The following is a 26191-nucleotide window of genomic DNA, read 5'->3' as shown; positions in this document are numbered from 1 at the left end:
TTTGAGGTCTTAAATGCTCAAGTTATGCCTAGTGTGGCACATAGTGTCTTTCTGCTACCTGTGGATCAAGACATAGAACTCTCAGCTCCTTCTCCAGCACTATGTCTGCCTGCATGCCACCGTGCTTCTTGCCATGACTAAATCCCTGAAACTGTAAGCCAGTCCCAGTTAAATATTTTCCTTTATAAGAGTTGTCGTGGTCATGGTTTCTCTTCGCAGCAATAAAACACTAAGATAGACACCAGTAACATGTTCTTGCTGCTCAATTTTTCAGATGAACAAACTGAAGAGCAAAGAAATTAGATAACATAACTCATGGCAATACTGTAGAACAGGATTCCAAGCAGTGATTCATAAAGGCAGGCAGTAATTCATAAAGACAGGTGGCAGGCAGAAGGAGGCTACACAGAATTCCTGGTATGGACACCTCCTTCTGCATAACAGTGATGGCTGAGTGAACCACAGTTACTTGAGATAGTTTATCTTATTACATGCATGTTACTGAGTCCAAGGAACAGTCAACAATGAGCAATCAGCATATGTTGCTCCTATTTCAAATGTCACTTTTTAAAAAACCTGAATATGTATTTTATTGGGGAGGATTTCAAATATGAGAATACTAGATTTGCATCTTCTCTCCTGTCCCCTCTCTCCCTTCAAACTCCTCTGTTCCCCATGTCTATTCACTTCTTTACTTATGTATATGTGTGTCTGGCTGGACATTTTCACATGCAGCATGGACTGGCAGGACCTGGTACAGAGCAGAAGAGGGCACAAATTCCTTGGAACTAGAGTTCCAGGTGGTGGAAGGCAGTGTGGGCTCTGGGAGCCAATCTGAGGTCCCTGAAAGAGCAGGAAGTGCTCTTCCTGCTGATTCATATGTATACAGGAAAGTAATAATATAGGAAAGTGACGGAGGAAAATAATAATGGTTATTACAAAAACTCTGGAAATTTTAACACAAAAGAAATTAATCTCCCATAATAATATTTAGCTACTCTTAACTTATTTTTTTACTCTTAACTTTTAACCTTGCATCTTCCAATGCTTTTAAATGTCCAAACATACATTTTTTATTATCAAAACAATCTGCTAGTATGACAGACTGTTTTTTTTTTCATTTAGCAAAATACTATAACATTTTCTATGCTAATAAATATTCTTCGGCTCTTGGACTTTGGAGAGTAACTTGATAGCTGTCATATTAAGGTGCTGGAATTTAATTACCCTGTTCTTTCACATTTTATTTATCCGTATATTTTGCTGATGGCTTTCATATGATTAATGATATTGTTGGTATTCAACATTCCAGAAGTGTGAACAAATCAATTCCTTTGCATTAGTATCTATGTGAAGGAGAAAGTCGTTTTTCCTCAAGTTACTATAGAGTCTTATACCTTGAAAAGGAAACCCTTGGCAGTCTGTCACCTGGAATAGTTTCTGTGGCAGCTTTCCTCACAAACGAGCCAGCCTCTTCTTCATGTCTGCACCACTTACTCACAGACCAGAGCCCTCTACTTCTCTATGTATGCTCTGGCTTTCCGTGCTAATATATCAGGCATAAGAAACACAATTCTGACACAAATTGACTTTGAAAAGTTGCTTCCGAAACCTTTAGAAGTGCTGCTCTTCAACTAGTGTGGTTGAGAATCTGGGAAGGATGTTAGAGGTAGGATGCAGGCAAGATAGCACAGAATGCTGACTTAGCTAATAGAAACCAAGTCGCTAATACAGACAGGCATAGCGTGTGTCTGATTCGCAAAGTACAGTTAGCCTAATTGATTTCTGCATACTTGTGGATAGGGATCTGCCCTCTTCCATTTATTTTCCTCTTGACAAGTAGGATGTGAAATGTTGTTCCATGCCTTTCTAATTTAAATGTTGCACATGTTGAGACCTGATATTGCCAGCCGTTTTAAGCTTGGCCCAAAACACAGCACATTGTTGTTATTAGCCCTCATCGGTTGGTTACAGCCAACATTCTATTTGGAACTATAAGGAGTATAAATCTCCATTATAGACATAACCTATTCCTGCCATAAAATAGATACAGTGAGAAGGCAGAGCTAAGTCTCCTGAGCGAATTACTTTTGTTGACCTCATGACTCTGACTAGGTCAGGATTACTCACTTTGAAACTATTCTCGGGAAATAATGTTTGAATTTAAGTTAGCATATATATGTTAAAGGTGCTTTAAAGGGAGTAGTGAGACAAGTTAAGATAAAGATAACAAAGTTCATGTTCTTGAAGATTTTGTGATTGAGCTGAGAAAGGGACACCTATAAGCGAGGTGCTATATAGGACATATCCATCCATCAAGATCAGAGGGAGCTTAGAGGGGGGCAGAGCATCACCTCACAGCCTACACATTGGACTACGAGAGATGTCCTTAGAGCCACGTGCCTACATCCCATTCCGTTTGCCACGTGAGGAGTCATTTTGTCTCCTCACACTTACTATCATTTTTCAAGGGCATGTAGACATCCTAGTGGTCAACAGTGCTTTCCAATCACATTTTGCTTTATTATATTTATTATAGTTTTATTATAATGCATATTCATTTTTAATGAGTGTATGTTTCTACCAAAGGTATTTGTAGATTTTTTTTATTGCATGAGAATTATATGCTGTTATACAATATGATTTTTAAATATAATTTTAAATTTTATTAAAAATAGAATTTTTCATATAATATATTCTGATCACAAGTTCTTCTCTCCCAGCTCCTTCAAGATCCTTCCCACCTTCCCAGCTACTCATCCACACCAATTTTTCTCTCTACTAGAAAACAAATAGGCAAAACCAGAATAGGAGAAAACAAACAGGAAGAAAAGAGCCAAAGAAAAAATGTAAGAAACATATTCAGATGCAGACACATGCATACATTACCATACACAGAAATCCTATTTAACAAAAAAATTGGAGACCATTCTTTGTAAGCAAAAGATCTGTAAGGTCAAAATGTGCCCAGATAAGGTATTATGAGACAAAAACCCTCCAAAAATAACATTGAGTTTGTTCCATGTTGGTCATTTGAGCATGGGGCCTGCTTTTTAAGTGTGGTTTGTAACCAGTAAAACATAGTTAGAAAAAACTAATTTTTCTTTTGCAAGTAATTGTCAGTTGGAGATAGCTTATGGATTAAGGATGGGAGCCCGTGTCCACACAGGGACTCCGTCTGGCTTACACCCGTGCAGTCCCTCTGCACTGCCACAGTCTTCAGTGTTCACATCTGAATCAGCCCTGTTTTGTCTAGAAGGCCTTCTTTCCTTGGTGTTTCCAGCCCTACTGGTTCTTACAATCCTTCTACCACTTCTTCTGCAAAGTTTCATGAGCCCCAAAGAGAGGGAATTGATGGAAGTGTATCATTTAGGACTGAATGTTCCAAGGTCTTTCACTATACATTGTCCATCTGTGGGTCTTTTTGCTCCCATATGCTTCTAGAGAAAGCTTCTCTGATGATGAACAAGCAGGACACTGATCTATGAGGATAGCAGAATATCTTTAGGAGTCATTTTATTGCTATGGTCCTTTAGCAGTAGTATTTGATATTCCTGTAAGTCCATGGCCTATCTAGCCTCAGGTTCTTGTCCACTGGAGCAGTGACAGGCATGTGTTCCATCTCATGGAGTGTGCCAATCAGACAGTGATTGGTTACTCCAACACCTTTTGTGCCCTAATTGCATGTGGACAAAATAATTGGTGGCTGGGTTAGTGTTTACCTATATCTTCTGATGGTGTTCAAAGTACCTTTTAGTATCATGGACACTAGACAGTGGGAGTGTAACCTCTAAGTGGGCACTGGCTTGACTTCTCTATATTCACTGAGTTATATACAATGTGGTTTTGATCAAAGCCCCTCCCATTCCCTCTGCTTCAGTTACTTTATTACCTCCTCCCACCATATCTCACCAGCACCATGTCTTTGTTTTTGGGTTGTTGTTGGTGATGGTGGTTTTAGTTTTAGTTTTTCTTATTTTTTCTCCCATTAAATCTGTTCAGTGCTGCCATTATGTACATGGGTCAAGGCATCTACTGAAGCATGGCTAGCCTTTCAGGAGGGAGGCATATCCTTCAAGAAAAGTAATCCTTCTTACCTTCATCATTTTCCAGTAGTTCACAGCTAGGAGTGAGATTTTATGATTACCTCTCACCTACATGGTAGGATTTTTGTTTGGTTTGATCTTGTGCACTTACATCTGTTGTAAGTTTATGTGTCCAATTGCCCTGTTTTGTCCAGAAGACACTTTTTTGATGTAGTATTATTGCCTCTGGCTCTATAATCTTTCTGCTGCCCTTTCTTTGCCCATACCTTAGGAGGAGGTGTGCTGTAGATGTCACATTTAGGGCTTAAAACTCTGCAGTCTTTCATCCTTTGAATGTTGACCAATTGTGAGTCTCTCTGTGAATTCATATACTGATAAAAGAAGATTGTCTATTGATGGTTGAGAGATACACTAATTGATTGCTTTAAGGATAAGTCATTATGAGTGAATTTAATTATATATACTTTTAATAGAATAATAATAGGAGTTTTTCTAGGGCCTATGACCTGTCTAGTCACAGGTTCTTAGCCATGTAGCAGTGCTAGGCATGAGTTCCATCTAAAAATTGGTCTAGTTATTTGCAGTTTTGGCAAAAAGAATATTCTGTAATAGTGTGACTGTACTTTCACATTTCCAGTGCAGTAGTCATTAGCGAGAGAGAAGAGTGTAGTACCAGGAAACCATTCTAGGCTGCCCACATCTCTATCCCATAGAAAATACAGAGGAATGGAAATGGAAGTTTAGACCCCTGTTATTCCCCAGGAAAGGGACACCTGTTCTTGCCCTGTACCCCAGCTCATTTGTGCCAAATGAGAGATGTAACCTCCAGTCCCTTCAGTCTGTGGGGAAGATCTAGAGGGTCCTTGCAGTTTGGAGGCCATGTTTTATCCATGTAGTAGGATCTTCCTACACACAAGCTGACACCCTTCATTGGTCCCATATCTGAGTATGTAGTTCTTTCCACAAAACATCCTTCTTGACATACCTATATTGAAAAAAAACACACACGGGTAGTATTACCCAGTGTCAAATCTCTTTAGTACAGGTGATTCACATAACTGTTAGACTTCATATGTCTGTTTCACGTATTTTCATTGTGGTTATAAAATTATACAAAGTCATTGTCTTCTACATTTTTCCTTTTGCTGTTTGAGCCTATATTAATTTCTCTGATTACAATATTTTAGCCTACAAGTCTTCATGGAAGGAAACTAGTTCAAATCTAATTGGCTGTCAACCAACTCTGAATATTGCTGGTACTTTTACTAATTGCCTTCAAATGTAGCCATGAGGTTGGAGGTTGGATGAATGTTTGTGAATGATGGTTTTAGGGAAGCCAGCCTATTTCAGTGTTGAATTCATAATCACCATATAGTAACACATCTGTCTCCTGCTTTTTTAATTTCAGTATCTACTAGAAATGAAAAGCTTAATCCTCCCACCAGAACACATCCTGAAGAGAGGAGACAGTGAAGCAATAGCATATGCATTCTTTCATCTTGCACACTGGAAGAGGGTGGAAGGGGCTTTGAATCTCTTGCATTGTACGTGGGAAGGCAGTAAGTAATTTTTTTCTTTGAACAATCTTTAAGAACATGGAGTGCTAGAACTGTTTATACTGCAACAGCTCATGATAAACAATGAGAACTGGCAAGTCTGTTTTTTTGTTTGATGCTCTAGATCCCCAGAGATAGGAGTGTTGCTGTGGTGGTGCCACGTCAAGATTAGAAGCATATCTTCATAGAAGAGATAACTCATCTGGGTCTGCTAGAGAAATACTTTACCACCCAGCAAACCCTCTCTAGAGACATGCATAGCCCCTTGACATAATTGTAACTTTTGCCTTACGATGAAGTCTTGTGTTGGGTCCTGCTAACCATTTCATATAGCCTCAGCTGTAGAGTTGGATAAGAGATGCAGTTATCTCACTGAAGTAAAATTGAGCATCTACAAAAGCACCCTAGATATGTTTAAAACAGCAGCAGTGCCCATTATGGAAGTGGCTTACGGGAGGTGGGGCACCCCTATGAATAATAAATGTCCATTAGATGGCCCTGGCATGTTCTCTACGGTTGCCGTCACTCTGTGTAAGGTAACAGGCTCTACGAGCAGGTGGTATGCATGTCTCCATCTTCTGTTCCATGTTCTCTGTGAGCAGGAGGAAAGGGCTGCCTGTGCCGGCTGTTTGGTGATGTTTTCAGAAGGTAGAGGTTTGCAGATTACAACACGGGGTTACAACACCAAGGACAAAGTCTGGTAACAAGTGAACAAGCCCTGAAAACCAGGGCAATAGACAAGCAAACATAGTGTGTTAAGAAATGGTAAGTTGTTAGGTTGTTAGGAGATTTTCAATTAAGGAAGAAGAAGCAATCCTTTGTTTTTGGACCACATGGACACAGAAATACTGCTAATTCCAATTTAAGCAAAACAAGCATAACGTGTAGTATTTTCTTTTCCTTATGGAAAATCAAAACCAAAAAATATTATAGTGTCTATTATCTTTTTCCTATTTTATCCTTACTTTAATCAGGCTCACAACAAGTCTTTTTAAATCCCTTCTGTTCTTTATCTTTTTCTGCTTCCATTTTCAATTTGACAAGCGTCTGTTTCTTCCTGTTCCTGCCCTTCATGACACAGGAAGAGTCTAGCCTGGTTCAGGAAGTGATGTGGGCTGAGAGTGTTCACAGAGATGCTTTCAAAGGCGGTTGGAAATTTTTGATTTAGTTGCTTTGACATTTTTTTCTCAGATAATTAACAAGCTTTCTTTGTATAATTTTCTGCTTATAACTTGAAAGCTATGGATTTGCCAATGCTTCTCCCTCTGCTTGGTGAATGTAATAGTCTAGCCAGGTGTCCAGGTCAGTAGACTCCCTCAAGAGACTATGGGCTTGTGCAAAGTCTCCTACAACTTGTGCTGATCATTGCTTGTAATGTTAATTGTTAAAAAGACAAAAGGAAATGTTAATTCAACAAGAGAAAGATTCCTAAAAGCTCAGCTGACTCAAATATGAGTCATAACATCTAGTGTCAAAAGCTAGATGGGACAATCGGCTTAGCGACTACACCAACAGGTTGGCATCTGGGACTAATAGTGGCAACTCATCAGTTGGAGCTGTTGGAAAGGACCTCAGACTGGACAAAGCAGAGTGTGATAAATGCATGGTCTGAGGAGGGACATCACCATAAAGAATTAAGATGCTTTGAGGAATAACTGGAAATGTTGGGAAGATAGTAATCAGCCAGCAACATGGAGTTTCTCTGAAACAACTGGGAAGGGTCACAAGACAGAGAGAACCATCTAATGACACCGTGAACTGCCAAATGGAGCAGGGTAGGAGTATCAGGGAATTACCTTAAGCTACATGGATAGAAGGCATTATTGCGATTAGGTGGGTGAATTTTAATACATTAAATAGTAAGGTAAGGAAACAAGAACCCTATAGGAAACATCAACTGGGACATGTTTTATGTTTCCTATAAAAATCAGATAGCTGTGACCCCTGCCCACTTCAGGTCCAGTGCCATTCATTCTCCAGAGACAGCCATGCTGAGCAATTTTAGAGCAGAGGTGTACATGTATGCTTACTGTGTACTAGATACAGGATGAAATCTGAACACCAGGAACCTTGAGGGGTGTTTTCATACCCAGGTGATGTCCACTGGTCTGGTATTGCGTCTTTTCATTGCAGCCTGGCTAACATTCTAGCTTAGGCAGGAAGAAATTGTCACCTCTGTTCTCCACTGTGGTGAGTAGCTGTTTGGTTCAGACAGCCAGGAGGCAAGGCAAGTCCATATTTCTCCTCTGCAGTGAACACAGGAGCGGGAAGAGACTAGTTATCTTTGACGAGTTTGCTTGGAAGGTCACGATTTAGATTTATATCACTACATATAAGCTAGGGACTGCTGTCTTGTAGTTGGTACTTTATAGTTTAGAAAGTTACTTATCTTGGATAAGATTAAAACGTACTATTTCTCTAATGTTGATTTAAACATTTCAATAAGAATAAGACAATAAATAGTACATTCGTATAAAAAGGGGAAAGACTCTGAAGTGAACACACCCAGCTTCAGCGGCCGTGCTGAGTGGCAGGCGGCTTTCGTTTTCTTCTTGACATTGGCACCCTTCACATTTTGTACAACTTTCATGTGTGGTTTCAATAAGCAAAAGATGTATACGAATGTGTGTGTGTGTACTTATGCATGCACATACACATATCTAGAAAAGGTTTCATGATAAGTGTTTTTAGCCATTCTTTCTTTTCTTTAAAAAAAAAAAAAAAAGCTATAGGTTTCCCTGTAAGTCAGAAGAAAGAATCACCACTCCAGCCTCGGTGATTTTTACATTTAGATTAGAGATTCTCAGGTCTGTGTTTTAAAGATTTGTGTTTACTCTTTGAAAATTATGTGTGTGGGACTAGAAGGGGTGGGTAGTGCATATAAGTGCAGCTGCACACAGAGGAGTTGATTAAATTCCCTAGATCTAGAATTACCAAGGGTTTTGTGCTAACAAGCTGCCCAGTGTGGGTGCTGAGAACTAACTCAGGTCCTCTGGAAAAGCAGTTTGTACTCTTAACTATTGGGCCGTCTCTCCGGCCCCACGGCTGTGTTTTAAGTCAGAGAACATGGGTTAGAGTTCTGGCTCAGCTGCTGATAGTGGTATCTACTTATCTAACTTTGGAAACTGTAAAGCCATAATGAAATGGAAAATTGTACCCTGACTGCCACGTGTTGGTGACTCCCAAGCTGTTAAGGCAGCTCTTCTATGATGCAGGGTCTCCCCCAGCTGCTTCATCTGATGAGGCTGCACTTCGCCCAGTCTGCCGCTTGGTGGCGCCTTTTGACATCTCCAGCATCAGAGTTGAGGTTTTCTTCTGAGTCATTGATTTTCTTCATTCTGAAATGTAAGGCCGTTCCCTAACTCCACTCAACTTCCCAATTTTATTAGAAAGAGAACTCAGAACAGAAGATCTTACCAGGTTCCATGTAAAAAATGTTGTATTTTAGAAATATTTAAAACAAAGCAACCTTGGTTCTATCTTGTGTTGATTACGGGGTAGAAATACTTGCTGTTTTCTCTTTCAATGAATTTATCATGTTAGAGAATTAGTCACTCTGTAGAATTAAGTGGGGTTTCCATCAATTATGTTGAACCCTCCCTCCTTTCTGTGAACTCCGAAGTCTGGCTGATATATAACAGAGATTGTGTTGGAAGCATATGGTACTTACACAGGGGGTCGGGGTACACCCTTGAATTCTCAACCACAAACACATCAGCATTTCAAAGGTTTCTAAAGTGTTTGATTCATCACTGTCCCAGCCCCCAAAATTATACAATCAAAGTCCAGATAATTAGAAAAAAAAGGGGGGGGAAGAGTTTTGACTTTAAGCCTTTATGTTTCTTGGACTATTGCACAGCCACCACCTTATCGGAATTGTGTTTGCTTTAAACACTGCTGGCTCTGGTTCTCCTCACACACAGGCAGCACCACAAGTACAAGCTGAATACAAAGATCATGTATGAATGAAAGCAAGGTCTCATTTCAACTGAGTTTGCACTAGTAATCACTTTCCGTGGTCTGTTCTCATCTTCTGTTTTACCTATGTTCAGTTCTGATGTGTCCTTATCTCCTCCCAGCTTGATCTTTCTAAGACTCTCCATTCGAGGTATTTATTTTAGAATGCATGGTTGTTTGTTGACCGTAACCTTGAACTTTAATTTTCATGTTCTATACACCAGAAGACAACTAGGCCATGGGATAAACTACTTAGCTTTTCTTTGTGTCTATGTTTTTTCACTCAACCAAATAGAACTCTTTATTTTCTTTGTAGAGCCCCCACCCCAGGAATCTACTAAATAATGTATAAGATTTGAAGGTGGTGCATCTGAGGGGGACTAAGCAGAGTGTTTCCATTGAGAAGGGAAAATGGCCCATTGTTGAACCATAGGATGAGATTATGATTCTAATGTATTCTCTTTGAACCTAATGTCAAATGCTCTTCCCTGTAAGATGTGGTTCTTAGGGCACTTCCTCTAGCTAAGCTTTCCCTCCATAAAGCTAGTATCATTTGGACTTCTAACTGACCCTTGCTGCTACCCCTAAACAGATCTAAGGATACATTTTATGATTTGAAGGAAAGCAACAGTTGGGTAAAGCCCCTGGTCAGAGCTGACACACTGACAGCCAGTCTCTAGTTTATGGCGTGAGAGTCAGGATCTTCCTGTGCTTCCAAGGCTGGCCCCAAACATGCATGTTACAGTGATTATCTTACTTCAGTCTCTAGAATAGTACAACAGGCCTGTTCCTGTAACCTTGGATTTATTTAAGTACTGAAAGAAATTCATGTCTTCCTGATTGCATACACTTTATCGAGCAAACATTTATTGAATCCTTCCCCCGTAACAGGCTTTATGTTTGCAGAAATCAAGGTGTAAATGCTTTGTAAGAAGCATTTGTGTGTGTCTACATATATTTTCCAATACATGATTTATGCATATGTGTATATAAGCAACTACACACATATTTGTGCATATAGACAGATAGTGCAGGCAATGCTAGTGCGGCCATAGGAACTGAGAATAAGTGTAGGGGGTCACTAATGAGTTAGGAAGTTAACTGTAAAACCTTAAAGTTCCTTCTTCAAAATTGGGGAAAACCATGCTTAAATCCCAGCAAAGGAAAAGGAGTTTCTCAAGGTCAGTTTACTTCACTGTTATAGTTGAAAGAATATGGATCAAAAGCCAGGCTTTGATCTCTGTCTTTTCCTTATTTCTGCATTGAAATGACTAATGAAAGACAGGTGGCCTTCATGACCGTTCCTTGTACTGCAGTCAGACATAGCACATACGACTTGTGTTTGGATGATACTGTCCTGCTCCTGCAGCTGCAGGCCTATTTGTTAGCCCACAGCAGCATATTCACTCAGTGCGCCCCGATGGAGAAGGTGAGGACTTTTTAGGTTCAGTAGAGAAGGAGGGAAGGTAACAGGAACCCTGATCCGGACATGGCAGCTTGGCCCTTGGGTCTGAACTGTCCCAGCATAGGCACAGTTGACCTTAGAATCACTGCTATAAAGACGCTTTTTGACAAGAAACTAATGATAGGACGTTGAGCTGGAATTCACTCTCAAGTCTCTGTGTTACAGATAATCTCAATAATGTTCTGTTTGAAAGGAAAAATAAGAAAGGAATGTCAGCTAAATATCAAAAAGTGTCTTCTATCCGTCTGTATGATGTGTAGGGTGACCATTCGTTAATTTTCTCATGTCTCCTGACTCCGTCAGTCTGTGGTTTTGTTGATACCCTCTCAGATGTTGCTGCTGAGAGATTCAGACCTGTATAGCACTGAGCAGCTTGGTGTCTAGGAAGTGATTTTGACTAGGGAGGGCAGGAGACAAGTATATGCTTAGACTAGATTGTACAGGATGTTTTGCTGTGCTCCTTAAGTAATTCGGGACTTTAGTTACACCTCTGAGCAAAGGCACAAGCAACATCAAGACAAGGAGGATGCCCCATGAAGAAATACGTGGAAATTCCACTTATATACTATTTTTTTTTAAAAAAATTGAAAGTAGACTAGGTTTCCTGCTTAGTTTTGAACCACATATTTGGACAATTTTAATTTATCAAAAGCAAATAGGAGTCTGGCATGACTGCCCTCGGAGAGGCCCAACAGGCAGCCAAAAATGTCACATGCAAATACTTACACCTAACCAATGGACAGAAGCCGGGGACCTGTGGTTGAATTAGGGAAAAGCTGGAAGAAGCCGAGGAGGAGAGTGACCCCATAGGAAGACTAGCAGTCTCAACTAATCTGGACCCCCAAGATCTCTCAGACACTGAGCCACCAACTAGGCAGCATACACTAGCTGGTCCGAGGCCCCAACACATACACAGCAGAGAACTGCCTGGTCTGGCCTCAGTGGGGAAGATGCACCTAACCCTCCAGAGACTTGAGGCCTTAGGAAGTGGGGAGGTCTGGTGGGGTGGGGTGGCGGTCGGGATGTATTCTTGGAGACAGGGGAAGGGGGAGTGGGATGGGAAACAGTTGGAGGGCAGACTGGGAGGAGGATGGGGACTGGACTATAAAAAATATAATAATAATAATAATAAATTTCTAAAAGACTTTTAGGAAGCTCATAGTCATTTGCAAACAGTATCCTTTTTTGTTTTTTGTTTTTTTCAAGACAGGGTTTCTCTGTGTAGTTCTGGCTATCCTGGAACTCACTCTGTAGACCAGGCTGGCCTTAAACTCAGAAATCCTCCTGCCTCTGCCTCGCAAGTGCTATGATTAAAGGCCTGTGCCACCACTGCCTGGTGAAAACAGTATCTTCAAATCATCTATTTCTGTTCATATTTAACCATTCAGTAAGTGTGTTCTTAGGATTTACACTGACAGAATCTCTGGACATTTGGTGAACACTTCACGACTCATGAAGCCAGTGCCTGTCTCAGTGAAAAGGGCAGGAGGTAGGAAGAGAAGCTGGCAGGGGTTTTGTCGTACCTCTTCCCACTTCTTCAGACACCCGTTCTTATCTCAGGCTTTGTTGGACACTCCACAGCAGGGTGGATGAAGGGTAGAATTGCAAGTAGAATTGTGTTTGCTTTTGTTTAGTGAAGTCAAATCTTAATATTATTTTTATGAGCTTAATGTAAATGGTATCTGACATGAGGAAAAGAAATCTTAAGGATTCCATAAACATGCAGGAAACATATCCATATATATTTATAAATTCTGTATTAGCAAAATCTCCACCCTTTCTGAAAAAGATGAGAAAAAGATTAAAAGAAAAAAAGGATTAAATTGATGCATAAGGGTCTCTGTGCATGCCAAATGTGGAAGGGAAAGTCTCACTTGAAGATGCCATTCGACCATTAGATTTCTATAGTCAAGCACTCCCAAGGATGTGAGAGCCTATATTTCTCTTTAAACAAATCCTTTCCTGAAGTTCAAACTGACTTCAATTTTGAATGAAGTTTACTTTTCAAAATAAGTAGCCATTATGAAAACTGCTTTTTTTCCTTTTGTATCATATGAACCTGAATAGATTACAAAACAATAGCCTAGTTATCCATGGAGACTAACAGAGAGAGAGTGGAAGTGAGGGATGCTTTCGGAAAAACTATCATTTATAAAAAGGTCTATTGAAATCCTGCCATTCTGCAGCTTAAGTGTAAAAATATGTGCTCTCCGGAAAAGATTTTAGTGAGTAGATGCTATACAGTCACTACAAGGTTGTTTTTTTCTCTTGATTTGTTTGTTTTGTCTGATGTTTTGTGTTGTTTGTTCTCATTGTCTTGCAAGCCTGGTTCTGGTGAGAGAACTACTGGTTTCTTCTTCAACATCTTTGCGACTTCACAACTCATGACATAACTCTGCTGTCACTTGAACTAACTGGCAAACGTCAACTTTGTTTATGGGGAAGATCTGATTGAAGTAGGGTGAACCTTCAGTTATAAGAAGAGCTAAAGTCTGGGGTGCTTTTAATGTTTTAATCTGTTTAAGAGGTTTCTGTTACAAAAAGAAAATTTGTAACATTTTTACCTCAGCAAACTGCCAGCAAACTGGCTCTGTTGTAATCCCACATTTATCGTGATTTATATTCTCCATGGCAATGTGTTATAACCTCACAGTGATACCACTGTGGTGTAGATTGACTGCATTCCAAATGCTGGGAATTGCATACATACTGTTTTTACTTTTAAATAATATTCAGACACCAGAATAAATACCATATGTGCACTGATGCTGGTTACAATGGGACCTTGTCATTTCTTGTGAGGGAGAATGTTCTTTGTTTCAGATTCTTATTTGAAATCAGTATGCAAAAGGCACATCTGTACGTTGACAGCATTTTGTAAAGGCTTTGGTAATTACAGGGCTAAGGATGCAGAATGATTCCTTAACATGCAGCATTTAAAACTATGAATGCTGCTGCTCATTGCCACCATCCCTCATGGACACACATACAGGCCAGGATTGTTGTTCATGGACGTTCCTAGGGTAGTGTGCAGCTTTTCCATTCTGTATCTACAATATGCAGCCGTTAAAGGACATCTGTTGAAGAAAAATTAACTCCGTGAGCGCTGCTCATAGGAACAGTGAGACTAACATGCTGCTGACATCGGAACAGGGAGAATAACACACTCAATAATGGGGATGGAGGGATTGATTGGAAAACCATAATTCAGTGTAAAGCCTACTGCCATCCGATGCCATAGACACAGAATTTAGGTGGCCTGACATCATCAAAATGTAGACGATCAATCTCTTCTAGCCATCCCCCCCCACACCATGATATTGAAAGATTTAAAAGGTTCATAAAGTATAGAAATACCTCTCAAATCATATGCTTTAAGTTTGTGTATTTGTCCATCCTGGTTGGAGTTCTAATCCACTTAGACATGTTTTTAAACTAGACACAGCAGAATGCCTTTCATACTTGTACAATCTGCAGCAAGCTCCAGCGAGCCAGCCCACATTCACTTCTGGGGAAAGCACATCAATCCAGGTTTGAATTATTACAGTTGCTTTGGCCTTATTGAATTAGTGCTTAAAACATTTTCATAATATTTTATACATGATGAAACCCTGGGCATTGATATTGATGGTTTCCATGCCCTTCTGCACCCCTATCTCCACCCAGTTTTGTGAGCCCAGAATATATAGTGTGAGATTAATGTGTGAGTAATGCATCATAATGCACCCCTGACATTTTGTCTGGCACATGCCTCAGAGTTTGGGTAAGTCTTGCCTCTCTTAGAGCAGCGTGTTCCATAAAAAAATGCTCAAAAGTTCTGTTTTGTGGTTGGGAAGTTAGGGGATAAATACATATCCCTTTAATGTGTTGTCTTTCCTTTGTAGCTTTCCGGATGATCCCGTATCCCCTGGAGAAGGGACACCTATTTTATCCATACCCAATCTGTACAGAAACAGCTGACCGGGAGCTGCTTCCCTGTAAGTGTCATCAACCTGTGCCCTGCCTTTCACCCAGGGAGGGGACATTACATAATAGGTGTGGATGTTGTCATTATTTTCTCCCAACCCCTGGCCTCTTTGATAGCATAGGTACTGAAATAAATTATGTGAATGGGTTGGACTTCCTGCTTCTTCAAGTCTTTCCACATTCATCAGAAGGAAAGATACTATGAGCCTGAAATTTAACAGAGGCATCATGTATATATTGACACAAGCATACAGAGCCCTGGCATAGAATATCTTCTCTACAGGCTGGTTTATCACAGAGGGGTCTACTTGGGCTCTCCTGCAGGTAAGAGGTGGTCTGTACAGGCTGGGGTTTGAAGAGGAAGTGCTGATGTCAGAAGAAGCTGCAGTTCGGTCATGGGTGGGAGGGCAGGACCAGGCTACTGGTATCGCTGCCAGAGGCAGAGTCCCGAGTGGAGAAGGCTGGTGTGCTGTCCATGGTGATGCAATACTCCTGGCCAGACAGCGCCTGTGAACGTCTCGTGGGTTGCACGCACTGAGTTGGCTGACATGTTCAGAGTACACATGCAGCCTGAGCACTGTCGTAGAGTGTGGGAGGAAGACCCTACCCCCAAGCGCCTTAGGCCTTCATAGCCTAATGCTCTTGTGGTAACATGTGGAATGGATTGTTTTGGTTTACTGTAATATAACATTGTTTTGACAATCCAGGCTAAATAGTTATTATCCAATCAGACTGTGTGCAGGGATCATATCAAAGCTCTTCATGTGGCCCTGACTTGGGAAATATTTTCCTCCCTCAGATGTTAATCCTCCTTTGGCTCTCCCCCTCCCCCTGCCACTTCATCTTTCCTGTCACCCTCTCTTCCTCTATTAGTCCTGGTTATATACCAATATCTAATCACTATAGCATATATAAATATTTCCCCAAGAATAGTGTAACTTTGGAGATCTGGTACATAATAAAATTTTAGATTACCATTACTGATGCAGTCATAAATCCTCAGCACAGTGATACCCGGGTACAAAAGTGATTGCTGCCATCAGGTTGGACCTCTGGAAGAACCTCCCCTGTCTCCTTGCTAGTCAGCCCAGCCTAGGGTTTGCTGTTTAAAGAGCTGGCAGAGTTCTGTGCTGTCCTTGTGTCAGACCATCATTTTAAAGGCATCTGGTGCATCACATGACATTAGTTTGATTTCAGAAAGTCCCGTGTGGGCCCATCATTTACCTTTTGATATTCCCTTCATGGAGATTTTTGAAGTTTCCGCTTCCTGGTAGAAAGGCAGTTTTCTGACAAGTACCATGTTTTAAAATGTTGTAATTGAATCTGATTAAGTTTGCATGAGTATAGATTAGTTATTAGAACAATATTACACTTCTTAAAAGCTTTCGTAAGGCTTGAAAAAAATGTGGCTCAGATTTATTGAAATGGGTGCCATGATTCAACTGTGATATCATGTCAGAACCTCTTATGGGTTGGATTTTGAGAGTGAGATATGAAGAGGCTTAGCTGTTAGGAAGACTACTCATATTTTGCCCATTAAAAGTATAAGTACTGGCATAGTGGGCCCTATATGCACTCCACCCCATGTTTGTCCATTGGCAGGCTGACTTTCTGATGTGCAGAGAGGCAAGCTTGCATGTGGTCTAAGCCTCCTGATAGTTTTTGTTTTCAGACTTGTTGATTAGGGCTCTGAATAACAAAGCTTAATGAATATGAGAAATCCTTACTGAAGGGTCTTTAGAGCTCGTGTTTAGATGGGGATGGGCCTTGTCGATTCTAGTGGTTCCAGTAGTATCATTGCGAGCCTGCAGTTTCACAGCCCCCTCTGTCCAGGGCTCCCAGGCAGTTGGTTTGCCTCTGCACACACAGCCCCATGCCCCCTGGCCAGCATCTCTTAGTAGCCCACAGTCACAGACAGTCATGTGATAGGTTAAGTGGAGTTCTTCATTACAGTTCTTTGTGTTTTCATACCATAGCTCTTTTGGTTTTAACCAAAACCAAGGTTTAATGTTTGAATACTATGAATGATACTCTAAAGACCATTGGTCCCCTTGCCCTCCTGATTGTTTTAAGTATAGTTATCATCAGGAGTTTCCTACAGCTGTGTCAGATAAACCTAGGAAATTTGACTCTCAGTCCTGCAGGTTGAATAGAGCTAAATGAGAGGTTTTCAGTGAATGTCTACTGGCATAGCATCCTCCACTGACATCCTTAGACTGTCAGGAAAAAAAAAAAAAAGATAAACTCATATTGCCTTACTATAATGATTTAAAACTCCAGTAAAATAAAAATAGGACAGGAGTCCATGTACACACTCACCCTTGATTTGGGAATTCCTTTTGGAAATATGTGTTGTAATTCGGATAGGGTTTTGCTGCTTTGTATTTGCTTTTGAGAAAGGAACTCTCTATATTAATCATAGATGGTGGTCATGAATGTGTGACACCCCCGCAAGCTAACCCTGTAGTGTCTCTCCCTGAAGTGTTGCAGTAGAACTTGGACTTGGGTGAAGCAGCCAGCAGCAAAGGCAGCCGAGGCAGGTGTGAGCTGGGGCGTGTCCAGCATCCTGCCCATCTCATTGCCAACACACTGTTGTCAAGAGCAGTCAGACTCCCTAAGGTGCTTTTCACCTGAGTTCTAATGGTCCCCTTCTGGTTTTCTCCTCAGCTTTCCATGAAGTCTCAGTTTACCCAAAGAAGGAACTTCCCTTCTTCATCCTCTTCACTGCTGGACTCTGCTCCTTCACAGCCATGCTGGCCCTCCTGACACATCAGTTTCCAGAACTTATGGGAGTCTTTGCAAAAGCCGTGAGTGTTCACCGAGAGGGGGGCCTTAGGCAATGGCCAGGTGGACAGAGAAAGCCAAGGGGAGGGGCCAGAGGGGAAGGGGCTGCTTGCAGAGGTGCTGGAAAGCCTGAAGAGTCATTTAGTTTTCATTAGCATCAGAGCACGATGGCTGGAGGGCCAAGTGAGAGCTCACTGCTAGTGCGAGCCTCCCCTCATTTCCCAAAGAAGTCCTCAGCACCTTCCAGAGAGGGCAGGAAGTCCAAAGGATGATGTAATTTAGGGAATCCTCGAAAAATGAGAAATGGGCAGGGCATGTATATACTGAATGGCACTTTCTTATCCTTGGATATTGTGAATCGTTCATTCATGATTTTTGTTTCCCAAGGTTATTTATGTGATGTTCTTAATGGCTACAAAGCCTTGGGTTGTTTGGGTAATGAACTGTGAGACTGTGAGTAAGCTTGTAGTGGAAGGGAACCAAGATGACATTTAGGAATGGGAAAAATCCACACAGAGCCCTGAGAGAGGGTGGGAGACAACCCTCGAAGAAAGCATCTGCCCTGCTTGCTAAGAACCACTTTCCCTGGAGAGGCCTGATCATTTCTGTCAGACCATGAGGGCGAATGTCCTAATTTTGCCGTAGTGAGCTGTCAAATAGAAGGACTAGAGAGAAAATCATGAGTTGCTTCCCAGACATCTGATTTCAGGATGCCTGGGATCAGTAAGGATGGCCTGTCTCCTTACTCCTGCCTCGACAGTGGCCCTGCCAGGTCCTGAGTCAGCTCCTCAACCACAAACTCCCTGCTCTCTCAGGCCCCTCCCTGACTTGTGGCTGCCCGGGTCAGCCTCCTAATGCTGTCTCACCTCTGTCTGGTATACAAACACAAGAAAGAGATTTCTACATTTCCAGTAAACATGTTACTTCCCAGCTTTTAGTCACTGGTTCCCAGTGATTTTAGGATGAAAATCTCAGTCCTTTTACTTGCCCTAAAGGAGCTTTGATGACCTTGTTAGCCTCATCCCTCACAGGTCTTACACAGACCCAGTTTTCAGCCATGGTGAAGTGTTCCCAATGCACACATGCTTCGGCCTTTGTACCTCAGTGCCTTTACATGTGTTGTTTGTTATGCATGGAATGCCTTGTGACCCCGTGTTCCACTGTCTCCTAAAAGACCTATTTCTTGTTTAATACTGTACTCCTTTCTCTGAAGTTGAGGGACAGGTCTCTGTGTCCCTCAGAGTTCCATGAATGCCTGTGTTAGCACAGATGATTGACGAGAAATTGTCTGTGCCCCGTTAGACTGCAGTCTTTGAAATCAAGTGTGTGCCTTTCTCATATCTGTATTTCCAAAGCTTTCCACAGAGCCTTGATCGCTGTAGGTTCTCAGTAAATGACTGTTAAATGAATGAATAGCAGCACTTTCTGCAGAATAAAACGAATAGTATAAAAATCAGATACCATTTAGTGTTTCTCTCCTTCCCTTGTGATCATAAACCCCTACAGGTAAAGGGTCCTCAAATAAAGTACCTTCTACTGTGGCCATGAAAGGGCAACCACGTGCATCAGAAATACTGTTGTATACGGGCTCACCATAATGACTATTGTGCATGGGTTTCCCCTGTTTAACATGGTGCCCATTGCACCAGTGACCATTCAGAGCTCCACATTGTTCCATTCACAATACTTTCTTTCACTTCTACTCACACTTGCTTCATACTCTGGGAGCTCACCAAAGAAACCTGCTTTCTCTCACAGATTCTCAGGACAGCTCTACACAAAGCAAACTTGAACTTCTAACTCCCTTCTTCCTTCCTTCAGGGAAATTAAGTTTTCTTATGCCTCCTACTTATTTTCCCAAGTCAGCATTACCAAGTTGCTGCCCTGATGCCTTTGGTCCAGGGCCTGTGCTATCCGTTGTCTCCTTCTCTGCAGCTAGCCTCTGAGGGAAAGGACTTGGCAAAGATTAGGGTATAATGCAGTTAAAATGTGTAGTCAGGATGTAGTTCTGGAGCTAGACGATTACTGTTCCCATTTTTCTGTTTCCCCTTTAAACACTCTTAAAACACGTACAGAAGCACCTCATTGTTCCAGTGTTCATTACTTAGCTAGCAGATAACCCTTGCTGGAGATATGGGATGTCAGAGATCCTTAGCCTCTAGTGTACCAATAGCATTTGTGGCCATGCCATCAAAATTCAGAATCCTGATGTTCACACCAGGAATCTGTATTTTTAGCAGTGACCCCACAAGCCCTTGAGGGTGGGAGTTGAAGATTTTATTCCCTTCTAAGGAGTCTGGCTTCATGAAAGGTAAACCTTTGAGAAGTCATATGAGGCTATACTATAGTCTGTCATAGCTATTCAAGTGACAGCTGTCCAGAATTAGTAGTTTGAGTCTGCCTGTACCTTGGAACACCAAGGGAGCTTAAAGATTACTGATAACTGCTCTCCCTAGGGCCTCTTGCCTATTTGACCCAATGCAGTATAGGCATTAGAGTTTTCAGTTCCCTGGAGATTTGGGTCTACATTCACAGCAGAGAAGCAAAGGGATCAGAAGGAGAGCAGAAAGCAAATACATTCTCTAGACAAGTCATACAAGCAGTCTCTTCAGGAAACTGGGCATTTAGCACTGGCTATTTTTCTCACTTCTGTTTCAAAGCATTGGTCTTACATCTGGAATCAAACAACTGGATTAAATAGATTTGGCTTTGGAGTGTTCCTACTCTCTACTGCGATGTGGTTGTATGTTCAACTACTCCTAATTTTAACAAGCATGCTTTGAAACCTCTACTCAGAGGATCAAAGCTGCCTTGCCCTTCATGGAGCTCCAGCACTCTCTGATCTGGAGAGGTTTAAGGAAAAGAAGAAGATGAGCAGTGGCTTGAAGAAGGCAGGGGATCTCAGAAGGGCCCAGTGTGTCCTCAGCAGACTCTGCATCTACACCTCCCCACTTCATCAGACCTCTAAGCACCCCTGCCCAACACCTGGGGGTTATCAGAGCTGCCCCACAGGCTGTCTGCAGCCATTTGCAGCTTGAGAAAGTGATCTTTTCAGTCCTTTCCTGAGATAATGCCCTGGGTGTGATGACTTTTAGTAGATGCAGGGAGATTGCACTACGGCCCCCCAGGCTCCGCAGCGTGGGAACCCTAGCATGTTTGTTCACTAACACAGCCAGTCCCAGCACCCTTAGACAGTGAGTCACTGGAGAGGCGTGAGTAGAGAGGCTGAGACTGGCTGCCTACAATCTAATCTACCTCGATGACTTAGGACTAACTCTTTAGAATGTTTGGTTCTTAAGATAAGGCAGCTCATATAAGTAAGCTATCATACAGGCCCAGCTCTGCCCAGAATGTGGGAAGGTCAGCACTCTGACCCCTTCTGCTCTTGAGGGCCTGTCTTTCCTCCTCTGCTCTCACTCCTTTGAGACTGCCCCCTAACTTTTGCCTCATCTTCATTTATAGGCCTGAACTCTTTGAAGTCTGATATTGATTACAGTGAGATGTCAATTGTCTGCTTGCAACAGGGCACCTGGAATCTATTCAGATAAGCAAGAGGTTTCCACTGTGAACCCAGCGAGCTGCAAGCTATGACCTTCCTTTCAGTGACAGTGTCTTGGGAAAAGGAGGACAAAGCAATTGAAGTGCCACTCGCTCCTTTTTTATGAGCTCAGTTGCATTTTCTTACCAGTGGACACTAATTGAGTTATGGGGCACTTGGGTTAGAAATGTGACCGTGTCTGTCTGCCCTCTGGACAGAGGTTTGGACATTGAGATAGATGAGTTGATCCAAGTTGCCTGGTTTTGCTCATTCAGATTTAACTCTTTGGGCAATAAATTTTCCTTTTAGTTTAGAGATGAAATTTCTGTTTCTCTTCGAGCATTATTAGGTTTCTGGTCAAAGGTTTAGATGTATGGTTTCTCAAACATCTAAAGAACCAGCTGAGTGTCCTAAGGCACCCAAGGAACAAGGCACCCTATCTACAAACCTTTGTAACTCCTGACAAGAGCCACTGACCTCAGGCTGTCGGTGACTGGAAGGTCACAGTTACTTCAGAGGCCTCTTTTCTATGTAGCTTCTTTGTCGGTGTGGACAGGGAGGAGGAATAGGCATCCTAAGAAGGAAGGTGGCCAGGGTATGAGAGGGGCACATCTCAGTTGGGCTTCTGTAGGGAAATACATGAGGCTGTCCAAGAAGATGCTCATGGGGGCCTTCCTCACTCACTCATTCAGGATATAAAAAAGAAAGCGTAGGTCATTACATACACTGGATTACATACACTGGAGGATATCATTTCCTCATAGAACCTCAGTGAGAACAGATGTAGTGTAGCAAGGAAGACCTCCATATCTTGGCATACCGTGGGGAAAAGGAGGAATTCTAGACCTCAGAGTGAAGTTTCTGATCTAAGTCAAGTTAATGCTCCCCAGAAACAAAAAGCAAAAAACCAAAGCTGGTCTTTATTTTTAAGTTACGTTATGACGGATTGTCTTCATGCTACACACTGGTTGAGCCTCCCTGTCCCCCGATGCCCACACTTTAGAGAGTAGAATTGTGCAGGGTACAGCCTTTGAGAATGCTTTTTCTCCCATGGCTCTGGCTTAGGGTACGCTGAGCGGTTCCTTTCCTACACCTTTCCAACTTCAGTCTTCCTAAACCTGCTCAGTACAGCCACTAGCGATATCACCTTGTTTACTGACTTGTGCTTTCCAACGTCCGCTAGAATCTCTGCTGTATCCCCATGGCTTATCACTCAGATCCTCTGCATGGAGCTGAGTACTGTAAGCAGACACTGTCACCTTTGCAGCTTTGGCCATCTCTCATTGTGTATATACCGCTCGCTGTGTATACCACAGACACTTGTACCTGTATCATTTTGTAAATGCAGTTTTATAGTATCAGTGAAATCAGTGTGTGTTGTCTGTGTCATCCTTTTAAACCCACAATATTGGGAAAGCTTTCAGAGGCAGCCAGGCAGGGATCATCCCTGGGCCCAGTGTTTCCACAATGCTTTCCAGCCTTCTTCATGATGGAAGACAGTCTGTTTCTAAACTGGGAAGGATGGATAATCCATCCTGCCCGTTCTCAACCTTCCTAATGCTGTGACCCTTTACTACAATTAATTCTTCATGTCACAGTGACCCCCAACCATAAAATCATTTCCATTGCTACTTTATAACTGTAATTTTGCTACTGTTTTCAATCGTAATGTAAATATCTGTGTTTTCTGAGAGGTCTTAGGCCAGACCCTATGAAGGGGTAATGCCCACAGGTTGAGAAGACCTGTTGTAGGGTAACTCTCCCAAATCTTTTAGCATACTCACAAAAGGATATATTCAAAATATCAGAAACTGTGAACTTAACACCCACTGAGCAGGGAGCCCCCACACCTGGGGCTGCCTATTTCTCAGCGGTACATTCAGCCTGGCGCTCAAGGCTGCCAGCCAGTCTGAACTAGGCCTGTATTCCAGTGAAACTGAGCTACTTACCTTCTAATGGTTTCCTTTTCCATATTCCAACTATTAGTTAGACCTAGAATGTCCACTACGCACATCTGCAACCTTGGAGCTGAGAGCACAGCTCCAGACATTTCTTCTACCGAGTGGAGTCTATTTCCAGTATATCACTTTACAGTCTTCTCAGACTTCTCAACACTTCTCCCCTCTGCTCTAGCCTGGCTTCTCTTCCTTTTCTGAACACCCCTGGGTGTCTACCCCACATCTTAATGTCTTTGCTCCCTCTATCCCTTGTCTCGGAGGCTTCAAAAGAGGGAGTCTTATCCTAGAGTCCCTTTTTCTCATGTAGTATTTAATTGTTTTACCAAGCGAATGTATCTAATTGGTTAATTATCTAAAAAAACAGAATAAAGAAACTTTACCAAGTTTCTTTTAAATGATGCAGCTACAATGTGTGTTATCAGCCTTCTTGATAGGTATGTTCCATACACATTAAACACACAGACACGTGTATGCATTCATACCTCTTACTTTGAAGATTCAAAACTCATAGAATGTGTTACCAGTAAGGGTAATGCTATATGTTTACTGACTGCACTACCTACTAATTTTGTTTGCACTCAAAACCATGTTCCCACTCCATGTTTATATTTACTTCTGAAGTAAAGTTATATGTGGTCTTTGTTGGGATCGGCAGTACTGTGCCACGGAGAGTGCTAATCAAAAGATAAACACAATAAAGAACCAGGTGGTAAACCTTAGCAAGACAAGGTCTTAGTTCTCAGCAGACAGAAGGCCGAGTCCTTCTCTATCCTGATCTCTTCCCTGAACAGACACTTCTTCTGCAAGCTTCTCCCACAATACCAGTTTGTGGATTGAAGTCAGTTGTTTACAAGAACATCATCAGAATAAATTTGAAATTATGATTAGTATCTGATAAAGGAAATTGTATTTCTTAAAAGACACATCGTTAATTGCTGTCTGTTTGTGAAAAGCAGAGAAGTGTTTAGTAACCAAGAGAGAAGTTCCCAGAGGTCCATTCAACAGCCCTTCCTGGAGGACAAGGCCTCCCAACGTGCCAGCCTGCTGCTCTCTCCCCAGCTCCCTGACACATGACACAAAACATGCTGTTTAGGCTGTGCTTGGAAGACACCAGGAAACCAAAGCAATCTGGCATTACAAACTTGACTTTTTATATTCCCATTTAAAGTAAGCTGTAGAACCAACTAGACAATCAAGTGGTCTAGGTTGTCACCACTGTGTAGCTCCTAGGTCCACTTAATACCAACCCATCATCCTCTTGGAAGACACTCATCTTCATAGACGGGGTAAACTCTGAACACTGCTAGCATCTTAGGAACTGTGGCAGATGTCAGAGGGCTGAGGGAGGCTGTCAGCAGACACTTCCTTCTTATCTGTCATGCTGGGGGTGGGGCTGGAATGCATCTTCCACTTTCCCCGACATTTCCTGTAAACATGAGAGGGGTGTGCGCTTGTGAGGCATTCAGAGTAGAACATCCTAAGATGCAGGCGTGCAGGGAGAGTTGACCTTCGTCTTGGACAGGCTTTCTCCTGACTGGTGTTTTTCTGATTTCCTTGCAGTTCCTCAGCACTTTGTTTGCCCCCTTGAACTTTGTTATGGAGAAAGTGGAAAGCATCCTCCCCTCCAGTCTGTGGCATCAGCTGACGCGGATCTGAGGGGAGCCTCCCATCCTTCACTTTCCACACCATCCGCCATCTCTTCTGTGCCAACTTCTCATGGACCGCAAGGAAGCATGACTTTGAAAAAGGGAAACCATTCTGAGATTTTAAACTGTTCATGGACTATCAGTTCCTTATTAAAGGCTGGTTTTGTTGTACAAAATTTATTGATGTTCAGTTCTATTTTATTTTGCCTTCAAAACTGATCAAAAAGTAAAAATAAATAAATAAATAAATAAATAAATAAATAAACTTTTGTGTATTGCAACAACCTGTGTCATCTTCTATCTTTATTCTAACCCTAGACTTGTCTGGTGTTTCCAGTCAACTGATGGGTTTATGCTGTTCTTCAAGGATATGAGATCTGCTAAACCCATACTGATTTTCTTTGCTAGTGGAACTAGTCTCTCTGCAGAGCCCATAGCCCATGACTTGGTGGCTTAAAAAATGGAATCTCAGGACTGGGAATACTGCTCAGTGGTGGAGTACTTACTTGGCTTCTGTGTGCCCAACATTACATAAACAAATGAATAAACAACTGAGGAAAGAAAGGAGGTAAGGAGAGGCACAGAAACACTAGCTCCAGGCAGAATGGGCACACATGTCAGATGGCACAGGGAAGTCAAGTGTCCAAGGAAGTGGAAGCACCATTGAAACACATGTCTGTGCCTCCGTAGGTTGTCCAGCTTTGTGGACGAGAAGCCACAGGCCAGCAGTCTGTCACAGAGCTTGGTTGCTTACACTATTGTGGCCGTTCAAACGTTTTGTCCAAGAGTACCTTTTAAGCTTTCTCATGTTTGCATTTCTGACACTTTAATCTGAGCATTCTTTGGGTATTTTAGTGATCGGAACCAAAATAGTCATTCGTCCTCACCATCTCTCACAGCTCTGTGCATGATTCAAACCTAGCAGAGCATCTGGCTTTGGTTAAGCAAAAGAAGAAAAATAAACAAATACGAATCCTCCATTTAAAGCGAAAAGTACCTTTATGTGACATCTCAATCCAGTGTGTCTTTTGCACACGCTCCCCTTTGATTTAGAATCCTACTTCTTTCTCAGGCACATCGAGGCAGGTAGTGTTCTGGGAATCACCAGCCAGTCTCCTCTCAGGGCTTGGGCTCCTGGTCTCTGCCTCAGGGCAGTGAGATGGGGAGGTAATTTGTGGGGCTAACGTTTCTTTGTATGTATTTTGTGCAAACCCATGATGAGAATGTACAGCTGGCTTCTGCTCTTACAGAACTTATCTGGTGAGACGTTGACCC

General features: G+C 42.0%; 1 protein-coding gene across 6 annotated transcripts in view; it reads left to right on the top strand.

Annotated features, from left to right (window-relative positions):
* St7 (suppression of tumorigenicity 7) overlaps positions 1–25197 on the top strand; it is a 254759-nt gene extending 229562 nt beyond the window's left edge. For 4 of the 6 annotated variants that reach the window (XM_028778445.1, XM_028778448.1, XM_028778447.1 and 1 more), the window contains 4 exons: positions 5455–5605; positions 14909–15001; positions 17658–17797; positions 24831–25197. In XM_028778445.1, the coding sequence (XP_028634278.1) occupies positions 5455–5605; positions 14909–15001; positions 17658–17797; positions 24831–24926 (480 nt within the window). In that variant the 3' untranslated portion in view covers positions 24927–25197. Of the gene's footprint in view, positions 1–5454; positions 5606–14908; positions 15002–17657; positions 17798–24830 lie in introns of those variants that run through there. The other 2 variants (XM_028778446.1, XR_003712811.1) reach the window with 2 other exon arrangements.
* Positions 25198–26191: the final 994 nt, after the last annotated feature.

The sequence above is a fragment of the Grammomys surdaster genome, unplaced genomic scaffold (genome assembly GCF_004785775.1).
Source record: "Grammomys surdaster isolate TR1022 unplaced genomic scaffold, NIH_TR_1.0 335, whole genome shotgun sequence".
NCBI classification, from domain to species: Eukaryota; Metazoa; Chordata; class Mammalia; order Rodentia; family Muridae; genus Grammomys; species Grammomys surdaster.
The sequence above is the reverse complement of the archived record's forward strand: the minus strand, read 5'-3'. Positions and strand labels throughout refer to the sequence as shown.